We start from the raw sequence: 11959 nt of genomic DNA, 5'->3' as shown, positions 1-11959 counted from the left end.
TAAGGTTTTCTTCCAACAACAGCGATGTATATATATATATAGAGAGAGAGAGAGAGAGAGAGAGAGACATATATGTATGTATGAGTACATACATATATGTACATACATGTGTGTGAACACATATATGTATAGACATATGTTGTGGACAGAACACAGTATCAGTGTTAAAGAGATTTATTCTAAGGTCTCTAGAATGATAAAAAAACACATAACGTCTTCGTGCTGAAATGCAGGTAGGCTGGAATAAAGGGTAGAAAGCTATTTTTCAGTTTCAGTCCAGAATATTTTGTCATATTCGCAGGAAAAAAAACTGTTGGATGGTTTCACTCTGTGAATGATGTGTGTGTGTGTGTGTGTGTGTGTGTGTGTGATTTAAACCCACTCTCTCAGGCTAGAGAGCTCAAATCTCGCAAGATCTCGCGAGATCAACGGTGTGCTCTCTGGGCCAATCAGAAACATGCAATCCTGGAACACGACGAAAACATGGCGGCGTCGTGAGAGGATATTCATGCCATAACAAAGCCGGGTTTCTCACTAAATATAACAAACACGACTTGAATGCGTTCAAAGTGAATGAGTCAAACGCTGAAAAGAAGCCTCAAACAATGTGTATCTGTGATATGTAAGCATGACAGACAGGAGGAGCGCCGCTAGTCGCTCTGCGTCAGATACCACCAAGGAAAGCTGGAGCCGCGTCTCTAAACTTTCCCAGGACAAATTCAAAGCAAAGAAATACAGCAAAGGCCGAAAACAAGCCCAGTCTCCGTGTTTAGGCACCTCGTTTTATTATCGGAAAGGTAAGGGGTCCAATAAGTGCGACTCGGAGCTGTTACGCAGTTTAAATACGTTCCAGAAAATCTATCTTAACCCAGCGTGAGATTAGATTGAATAGCAGTTCAGGAGCTTTGCACAGGGAGTCAGTCTGAGTCTCACTGGCTGGGATATAAGATTTCAGTACAGCTTTGGCGATGTTAACTAGAGATCTCTAGTTATTATTAACCGAATCCGATGTCTTTACTGCCAAGTTGGCCGATTTATACATATGTAAACTCCAGTATTCGATGTAAACATAACCTAGGCCTGCACTGTGCAGCCAAAGTTATCATATAAGTAACATTATATGCTTCTTAATGGGCCAAATTAGCATTTTTAATCTTTAAATGAAAAACCACTTTTAAATAACGATGAATCAAATACATTCCTACATTAAAAGTAAGAGGCAGCTGGCTATTTTGTATTTTTATATTCTTTTCATCAGTTTTTCATGTGTGCTTATATGCAGAGTAGCAGTAGAGCTGGGCGATATGACAGTATTTATCATTATCGTGATAAATTACATCACAGTATGTCACAATATGCTTTTCTGAGCATATCATGGATGTAGTCAGTACTTAAACTCTTACCGACAGCATATTTCAATAAAAAGAGAGCATAGTTAGTCCTTTGTCATATGTTTAGCACAGCACCGTGTGAAATATTAAGTAATTGGATTGATAATTTTATATAGTATTTTTTAACATGTGGCAATGCGTTGTCTGTTCTAGCTTATCAGATGTCAGGAAAAATAAATATTGTGACGCATTGTGTATCGTAAAAAAACGTCCTGAAAATTATTGTGAAATTATATCTTGCCATATCGCCCACCTCCAAACAGTTAGTTTTATAGAGGAGATCCATCACAAGTTTCCCTTTTGAGTCTTGGGCCTGTGTTTATGAAGCATCTCAGAGCAGAAGTGCTGATCTGGGACCTGTTCTTGTTAGTAAGATCATAGTGAATATTAAGAGGTCTCTGATACTAGATCAGCACTCCTGGGTACAGACCCTTGGTTCCTGTTTTAGGATGTTTTTCCTGCATGTTTTATTCTAAGCTTAAACCTATTAATCTCTATAAGTTTGCCACAACATTAAGTAGAGAAGGAAAGATCATAGAGGTAATGGCTACACCATTACCTCTAAGATAAGTACCTAAGTACATAAGCTAACTTTGTGAGGGGAGAAATCTTTTGGATTCAAGCCTGAAACACAGATTAGTTGGATTTCTAGAATTATAAGAAACACTGTAGTGGTGCAGTTGTGTAAATCTTATGTGTGCAACCAAATGCAGTAAACTTTGTTTAAACATGAGAACAATAACTGTTATCACTTATCACTTATTAGACTTAGAAACCCCAAAACGCCAATCGAGGAACAGATTTAATGGATGCAGCACTGGAGATTCACCAAGTGAGGCTGAAGCTCTGCAGGACATCATTTGGGATCCTGCTTCACCACCTGCAGTGTGGAATGGCAAGTGTATTGCATAATAACACCATTACTCCACCTGGATGAAATGTTTGAATTGCTTATTATTAAGTGTTCAGTTTTGCCTTTGTTTTTACACCACAAAATGCATAATGATATGGTTAATGAACATCTTCATAGGAAAAGGAGCAGGAGAAGGTGTCCGAGTCGTGGAGATATCTGATATTGTCAACAGGATAGCACCAAAGGTAAGTAGTGACTCTGTGATAATACCTGCTATTCATAGCGTCTGCAGCATTGATATAAGACTGTATCATTTGATGTGAAAGGATGAAAAGCCTGTGGACAGAGATTTGGTGCTTCAGTGGATTGGAGACAGTGCCATTCCCTGCACTCCAGAGGTCCAGCAACCACGAGTTCGGAGGATCTCAGCACGGTCAGTATATGGTCATCATTTACATAAGTTCTCCTAATCTATATTCACACTCATATCTACACTTACCTACCATATTGGTGTGCTTTGTAGGTTTACAATTACTGACTGCAGCTCATTTGTCGCTGTACAGTTTATCAACCCCCTCTACCCTGTCGGTACCCTGATCCAGGAAGATTTATTGTCTTTGTCAATAAACAACAATATTGCATTGGATCTCAGAATGGTGCTATTTATATATGTCAATAGAAAATATATAAAATAAAGTAGGCACTCTCTTTTGTCTGCACTCACATTCACATTCCTCCACAACATTCACATTCCTCCAGTGCGTAATAGCAAAGTTATTGGACTGAGTGGACCACCATAGGACCACTACTGACCAAATGTTTTTGGTTTTGGGTGGTGGACCATTCTCAGCACAGTAGTGACAACAACATGATAGTGCCATAGTAATGCATGTTGTGCTGCTATGATTTTATCAGGTACTAAACCTTTGCACTGGTCACTTGGGCCAGATGATACTTTTGAAAAAGGAAATATTTATTAAAAACATTACATTGCCTTTGTGGTGACTATGGTGATCCCCCTTGCTGATCTGGTAAGCCGAACTCCAAACTATCTAGGTTATCATTAATTACTATTTAGCTACTGCAGTGATGGACTCCCTATGTAACACCTTCTTATTTATTAAGTTAATATAACACCTTAAGACTTACTTTCATAGTGATATAAACAATCTTAAGCTAGTGGAACAGCATCTTTCATGCCAGGTTGGTGGGACCACAGGCTCTGTGTTTTTAGTGGCTAAAATGTGACGTGTTGTGGGGCACTGAACGTTAGGCCATGTCCACCCCTCGTTGTTGGGATTTTTCGATATCATGGCTGCGTTAAGAATACTAACATAAATTATGCATTAGAAAAAATTGAGTTATTGTCACCTGCAAGGTGTTTAAACAAGATAAGTGTGTTTAATGAAGTGGCCAGTAAGTGTACAAACCTAAAGCATTGCTTTTTGCCTGATACTCAGCACCCATGATACCTGCTTCCATGCCACTACCATTTCTTTGTCTTTACTGTGATCCACCACCCAAATAATGGTGGTCATGGTCCTATGGTGTTCTCTTTTAATTGATTGCCAGCCTAGAGGGGGGCTGATAAACTGTATATCAATACATTCAGTAACTATAAACCTACAAAGTAAGTTTATATGGTAGGTATTTCTCATAAAATGGCTAATGAGTGTAGGCAAAAGGTAGATGTACCCAATGAACTGGCAACCCACTTAAATCTAATCTTTCTTCTACACTTATTCCTTCCTTAAGCCGTCAAAGCAACAACGTTGAGGATCTCATGAAACTTGCTAAGCAGTTTGACATCAACATGACCCGTCAGGATGAAGAGAGGCAGCTGGAGAACAAAGGAAGAAACACAGAGGGACCAAACAAGTTAGACAAATCTGTTGCCAGCCATTCAGTGTTGGATGGCATTGAAACTTTAGCTGGAAAGCAGGTTCCTGTTCCAGCCAAGCCTGAAGGACTAAGCCATGAAGAGGAGCTGCATGCTCTTTTTGATGGGCCCACCCAGTACCTGAGCGGTAGACTAAGTCCTCCGTCAGTGAACGGTTCACAGGAGAGCAGGACTGAAGCAGACTCCGCAGGTAGCAAGGACGTCCCTGAAGATGCTGCTCAAGTACCAAAACCATACTTTGATGATGACTGGGAGAATGACGATTTGCTCAATGACTCCTTTGTGCTAGAGATGACTCAGAACCCAGATCTTTCGTGCTCAGGTCCAAAGAAGACAGGGTCTGTTACGTCCAGCAAATGTAAACCAATGAATGTCGCCAGTCCATCTGGATCTGGCAGCAGAGCCAGCTGCTCTCCACTGCTACAAAGTAGTAGAAGCAATCGCTACACTAGGATCTTATCGAAAGCTCCGTGTACCAACCCGAGCACTTTTAGACCACAACCAGTTGCTCCTGTTAAAACTGGAATTTCTCAACAGCTGCCCACAACTAGCCCTGATCTGGCCAAAACAGAGAGGTCTGAAAACAATCAGGCACAGGCACAAATATCCCTCTGTAAGAGGCAGCCTGTAAGTGACTTTGGTAGAACAAAGAGGGAGATTAAAGGCATCGTGGGAGCCAAAAATTCAGACAGTTTGACTGGTGCGTCAGGGCAGGACTTTAAGACGCTGGACTCTGTTTGGGGTGATGGAGATGATGACGATCTGCTGTATCAAGCCTGTGATGACGTGGAGCGAATCTCAGCCAGTCAAGAGGAGCCAAAGCAGAACGACTGTGCCGATCTCGAGTCCAACAAACCCACAAAAGCACCTTCATCGAAAGACACTACTTGTTTTTCAAATACCAGTGTTAACAATAATACTCGACCAGGCCAGCCCACGAGAGCCCAGCCAGGTCGCACGCATTTTTGGCCGCTCACATTCAATACCGGGTGCTTCAAGCACATTTGGAAATAAACAGAACTTGCATGAAACTTCACAACCGAGTCGCAATCCTCAGCTTAATAGGCAGTACCGATTTACACAGGTGAAGAAAGCCTCTGGAGTTGTGCTTCACCCCCAGTGGACTACGGGTGCAGTGCAGGAAGTCAGCACGCGTGACCAATCTGCAGAAAGTTCCTCCCATCATTCCACATTCAAGAGACATCAGTCTGACCCTGTTGCTCTGGGCAACAAAGGTAAGCATTGTACTGTGTTAGCATTAAAATTTCATTAGAGACCACCCCTACTGGGGATAACTGTAATAAGGAAGTTTGTGTAACTCATTAGCCATTTTTCATCCTGGTTCTTACTCTGATGAGTGGCTGGGTGTTCATGCACGGGGACAATGGGGGTTTGCTGTACGGCTATTTGTGGTTCTCAGGTTTTCTGTTTAATTGTAAACTAGCAAACTGTGCATTTTTTTACTGAATGCTTGTCAGAGACAGACTTTGGTCCAGTGTTACGTGAGGTTTGACACGTTTTAAAAATGTTATTGTTTTCTCTGTGTTTTGACCTCCTGACTACATGAAAACACAGTTTTATTAGTTAGAGTCTCTCTGGGTGGAGATTGTTGAAAAGTGTTTTCATTGTTTCAGTGTCTGACATCATGCTGTGAATTTGCACATGATTGTTGCTGTTCTCATTTAATGAACATGCCAAAATATGGATGATGTACAGTGGACAGCTGGGCTGTATCTGGGTGCTCAGCAATTTGGGGATGATAACATGTTTGTTTAGCTCTATTTAGCTTTACTTCTTCTTTACGCCACAGTGCAGAGGATTTAGAATCTTCTGTGCTAGATTCTTTTAAATCATGCGTCAACTCGACTGCCAATATGAAAATCATCTCAGCGATTCTAATGATATGTGACTTGATTATTATTGAGTCAAATTTGGAAAACAAATACTGCATAATTCAAAAGGAGGGAAAAGCTAGAAAAATCCACTTCTTTTTAAGATTATTTTGTAGCAAAATCAGACTTTGAATGTGAGACATCAAATTACAGCCTGTGTTAAGTCAGACAAGCCCATTGAGTTCTTGAGTTTCGTGCTTTTGTGCTTTACGACACGCTCAGGATTTTGTTAGTTTGCATGCTTGTAGAGTTCTTCTCGAGACTTTTCCGTCACAACGTTGGCATTTTTGTGTTTGGGTAGTTTTTGTGTTCTCGTGTGGACAGTTTTTGAAAATGCTGTTGATGTGGATACGTGAATACATGTGGATGAGGTTGGAACCTACAAAATGCACAGACAGCATTGCTTTTACTTTTGCTTTTATTATTATTTTTTTTTATTTCAACATTTGCATAAGTTTAAGAAGGAACAAGAGAAAGGATCAAACAATTGGTAAAATTAAATTAATGGTCACATTTATTTGGATGGCCCCCTATAGATGCTCTACAGTTACAGGTTCAGATACATCATTAACAAATTTTCTGGTGATATTCAGTTGATTATCAACAACATTTATGGTTAGGCTTAGGGTTAGGAGTAGATGTAGGTTTTGCCTTGAGGTTAGGTTTAGGGTTAGGGATAGATCTTTCACACTCAACTTGAAGTTCAGTTGCATTTAATGGAAATTTAGTTACATGTTACTTAAATATATACTGGGCATTTACAAAACATCTACAGTGGACCATCAAAATAATGCGTTACCAAATGAATTAAGGAAGACATTGGCGTAATGGGCTGAAATCCAATTAGCTTGTTACTGGACAGTGGATGCAGTTACTCTGTGCTTATCGTTATTGTTTACAGGCTCTATAATTCGTCTCATTCTGTCTTTTTTAATGATGCATGCGGTTGTTCAGTATACTAGTACTGAAGTACTGACAGTGCCCATGAAATGCTCAACACTGTTATTCATCACAAGTATATCTTGGTCAGTAGCATCTCATCATATTGCCCAACCATACCTGACATTGTTGTTTTGTGTCTGCAGTGTTTGTTGCAGCCCAGCCTGTTGTGAAGTGCACTGCTGCTGAGATTGAGAGAAAGAAGCAGGAAGCCATAGCCAGGAGAAGATCACGACTGCAAACTACCCAAAAGCCTGGAGCTCCTACATAGACCACCACAGAGGAATCCAGCTTCTCGGAATGAGTGGTTTAGGCCCACTGAAAGTGTAGTAGACCAGTTTAGGTCATTGATTCTGTCTGACAGAGTTTTGCCTGATAACATAGAACACTTTCAAATGCTTTTTTTAAAACTGCTTGACTGAACCTCTACACCCATGGTAATTTACGTTAAAACACTAATTAGCCTAATGAAACAAATCACATTACAAAAGTATTTTTCTCTCTCCAGTCCAGACATTTCTCAAGAATAATGAAACAGAAGTGCTAGTTGTGAGTCAAGTGGTTTTACATCTGCCATTGACTTGTGGAGGAATGCATAGTTGTATGCAAAACTTTGGGCACCCCTGGTCAAATGAGTGTAAATAAGTGAACACATCCTCTATAGAAAATACACTTCTGCACATTTTCATGCACAATTACTGTTTATTTGCTAAGTTTAACATATTGGGGGGTAAAAACCAAAATGTGTCCTGTGCAAATGTTATGGCACATTTAATAATTTACTTTATGTTAAAGTAAATAGAAATTGTGCACTAATGTGTGCAGAAAAATGGCAAATCGTTCTCTGTAGAGGATGTGTTCATTTATTTTCACTAAGAATTTTTTCAGTTGTGTTCAAACATTTGCATATGAAGCAGTAAAACTCAGTCTGTGATCTGAATACTGCCTGGGCAAAACTCCAGTCTTTCATTTAGCCTCATTATAAGGATGCATAGATAATGTGATTTGTTAAAAAGTTTAATTTTTCTTCTAAATCAAGGCTGGCTGTATGTTGTACTGGGTCTTACCTAGTGCAAATGACAGGTTCTTTCTAAGATACAGGCAGATTGGGTGCAGTTGGCATGCTGTGAAAGGCAATCACGGAGGAGGCTTCATCATTTAATGAAAAAAAAAGGAAAAAATAAAGTAAAAAGAAGCCCAAGATTGTGTTATACCTACAGATCAGAGATGAGGTCTTTGATCTTTGTCTTTTTTTCTATGTCTATAGTTCTGTTTTTGATTTAATGTAACCAGAGGGTAAAAAAGAGAGGAAAAAAAAGAAAATGACTGTAAAAAAAAAAACATTTACAGATGACGGTTCCCCTCTATTAAACTTCTCAAAAACATTTTTTAGCCTTTGTCATTATTCCTAATAATGTAAAATGTGAGAACGTCCAGACTAATCCAAAATTGAATGTTGTTATATGTCAAACGATGACATTGCCAGTTTATGTGTAATGTTCTTAAAATGTAATTTGTGAAAATTAAGTCCTTTTTTTTCACTTTTAATGAGGAAACTCTCTCAGGATCCTGCACACCTGGTGCATTATACATGCCACAATGTTAGTCATTGTTTGCCCAGGGGGAATGTCTGTATATCAGATCTAGGCCTCACCATTCTCAGGTGTAAGGCACACAGGTGTGTATGTGTATGTGGGTTTGCGCTCCGTGAGTCAAGATATCCTCGCGCAGTGCTCTCCTCCTCCTCCTGCTCAATTACTGTAAATCAAATGGCACAGTAATTTGGCATGAGGATGAAGGCTTTTTTATTACTGTGATTATGGTTATGATGATGACTACAATTTATTCCAAGCAGATGATGAAAACGCTGCACCCAACAGGTGTTGAGTTGCCACAATATAGAAGTTGGTGAAGGATTTTCAGTAATGTGGCGTTATCAAGCTGCTGGTGGACAGTGTAATGGGTGCTTAAGAATTTTTTTCTTTTTTTTTTCTCCTCCTAAAAACTAGGGAGCAATTACTGATTATTGCGATGGACCCGTGCCATACGAAGTCAGCTTTGTGGAGCAGGAGTGATCATCTGCAGCGGTGGCATACCCTGGTATCAAGCTGTAGCAATTATGGCAAATTACCACACGCTGGTGCCAGAGCTCATTTACGTTTCTTCGTTCTTGTTGGTGCGTTTCAGACGCAAGAGAGCGGCCTAATCGGCATGGTGTTGGAGATGAGAAGCTCATTTGGAACACGGTATCCGTTAAGAGGCTTGAATGTTCGGTCGCAAAATAGAGTGAAACTTGCTTAAATATCAACATCAGGATGTGTGGAAAACTCCACATATAAGTTTTCACTTTTCTGAAAGTGAGAAATGAGTACAACTTTTCAAAAGGAACCGTTCTGAAAGACTTGTTGAAAGGAAAGTGCACAATGTCTGTTTAACATAATGTTAACCAGTGGAAAAAATATTACTTTATTTAATATGTTTAATATGAATTTAATATGTTGAGAAACATACCTTTGCAGGTATATAAAAATCTCTAAGCTTTTTATTTTTTTTAAACAACTTGAAAACACTGTCTGCCATTTACATTGTGCACATTTCATGACAAATGGACCAACAGAAATGGTCCAGAATATACTTTCTGGCCAAAAATATGTGAACACCACTGTTAATTACTGAGTTCAGGTGTTTCAGCCACACCCACTGCTGTCATGTATAAAATCAAGCACATAGCCATGCAATCTCAATGGACTAACCCTGGCAGTAGAATGGGTCGTACTGAAGAGCTCAGAGGCGTTAAACATGGCACTGTCATAGAATGCCACCCTTGTCACAAGTCAGTTTGTGAAATTTATGCCCTGCTAGATCTGCCCTAGACAACTGTAAGCACTATTATTGGGAAATTGAAGCATCTAGGAACAACAGCTCATGCACAAAGCGGTAGACCACTCAAACTCACAGAGCGAGGCCTTCAAGTGCTGAAGTGCATACTCTTTACAGAGTTCCAAACTGCCTGTGGAAGTAACGTCAGGAGCTTCATGAAGTGGGTTTCTATTGCCAAGCAGCTAAACACAGGCCTAAGATCACTATGCGCAATGCCAAGCATTGGCTGGAGTGGTGTAAAGCGCCACCACTGGACTCTGGAGCAGTGGAAATGTGTACTCCGGAGTGATGAAGCTGGCAGTCTGATGGACTATTCCTGCTAGAATGCAGTGCCAACAGTAAAGTTTGGTGGAGGAGGGATAATGGTCTGGGGCTGTTTTTGAGGGTTTGGGCCTCTAGGTTCCAGTGAAGTGAGATGTTAATACTAGCGCATGCAAAGACATTTTACACATGTATATTTATTTTTCAGTGTCTGGAAAAAAACAAAAACATCTATCTTGGCGTCTGAATATTAGTTGAAGTTGTTCAGTATTTAGTGTGTCAACTTTTTACAACTTCTTCTTTTCTAGAGACTTGCTTTCAATTTTTCAAAAAATCTGCAGGGATATTTTTCCACACCTCCAAAGTTCAGTCTTAGACGTTTGTTGCACTTTCTGTTAAATACAATTCAAGTAATCCTAAATGCATTCGATGCAATGTTGAGATCTGGCAGTGCCAACCATAAAGTTTGGCGGAGGAGAGATAATGGTCTGCGGTCTGGTTTTTCAGGGTTTTGGCCTCTTGGTTCAGGTGAAGGGTAATGTTAATTCTAGCACGTACAAAGGCATTTTACACATTTATATGCTTCTAACATTGTGGCAACAGTTTGGGGATGGCCTCTTCCTGTTCCAGCATGACTACCCAATCAGTACCTGACTTCACAAATTCTGACTGAATGAGCACAAACTCCTGCAGACACACTTCAAAATCTTGTGGAAAGCCTCCCCAGAAGAGTCGAGGCTGTTATAGCCACATCTCCATATTAATGCCCTTGGTTTTAAAACAGGATGTCCAACAAACTCGGTCAGGTGTCCAGCGTGACCATATAATTTATTTCGGAATATAATCTCATAATATTACCAAACATTAAAGTTACATTTGCTTTTTTTCTTCTTCTGTAAAGTTACTATTTTGGAGAGACCAGGTTTCCTAATGGCAGCAATGATAATGCACACTGTCATGCAGACTTGCTCTCCGTCTCATCAGATGAGTGCTCCTCCAGTATTGAACACAGCTGCCTGAGATAACATCTCACAAACAGATCAGCAATAGCTTTCCCATGCAATAAGCTGTGCTGGAAGAGGTTTGTTTCCACAGCATTGCCCACTGCAGGTTAGTGGCCCAAAAGCATGACTAATACAGAAAACAGTCGGGTGAGGGGGCAGAGGGGGCTGTAGTTGTCATCAAGCTAAATGAACTGTGAATATTTTCACAGTGTGTGTCATTAGCAGCTTAGATTTGTTTCAACAAGGCTTACCTGAGGGCTCTATTCATAGGCCCCCAGGTATGAATGGGCTAATGCACACTCTGAACCCTCTAAAAAAAAGGCCTCTCCACACTACTCACTGTGTGCGTGTTTGCAGTGGAATGTTTTAAAGGAGAAAGTATGCTCACGAATGTCATTTACTGCTGTAGATTAGTTTGTGTACACATGAACAAAGCTGAATTGTTTTGAAAAAGACACTTTTTCTCTACTAGCACTATTCTACCATTTGCATCCTACTTGGTTTCTTGCTTTTTTGTTTTTATACAGTACTGTGCAAACATCAGAGACCAACATTCATCTGTACTTCCAGACAAAAGAGCTATTATGTTGAAGTTATTTATTTTTCAGTGTCTGGACATGTATCAGTGTATCTAGATAATATGTAAAGTTGCTCAGCATTTAGCGTGAGACTTTTCGAGAGACTTGCTTTCAAGTTTTAAAAAAATCTGCAGGGATATTTTTCCACACCTTCAAAGTTCAGTCTTAGAAGTTGGTTGCACTTTCTGTTTCTTACAATTCAGCTAATCCCAAACGCATTCGATGCAATGTTGAGATCTGGACAGTTCATATTTCTGATAA

General features: G+C 39.9%; 1 protein-coding gene across 1 annotated transcript; it reads left to right on the top strand.

Annotated features, from left to right (window-relative positions):
- Positions 1–434: 434 nt before the first annotated feature.
- Positions 435–7662, top strand: si:dkey-78p8.1 (ewing's tumor-associated antigen 1). Its single transcript, XM_036573546.1, is given in 7 exon segments — positions 435–797; positions 2158–2286; positions 2422–2489; positions 2571–2677; positions 4000–5160; positions 5162–5379; positions 7122–7662. Coding segments are annotated over 7 exon segments (1977 nt in total). The 5' UTR covers positions 435–628; the 3' UTR covers positions 7247–7662.
- Positions 7663–11959: the final 4297 nt, after the last annotated feature.

This window comes from Colossoma macropomum, unplaced genomic scaffold (genome assembly GCF_904425465.1).
Source record: "Colossoma macropomum unplaced genomic scaffold, Colossoma_macropomum, whole genome shotgun sequence".
NCBI classification, from domain to species: domain Eukaryota; kingdom Metazoa; phylum Chordata; class Actinopteri; order Characiformes; family Serrasalmidae; genus Colossoma; species Colossoma macropomum.
Note: the sequence above shows the minus strand (reverse complement) of the source record. Positions and strands in the feature narration are given on the sequence as shown.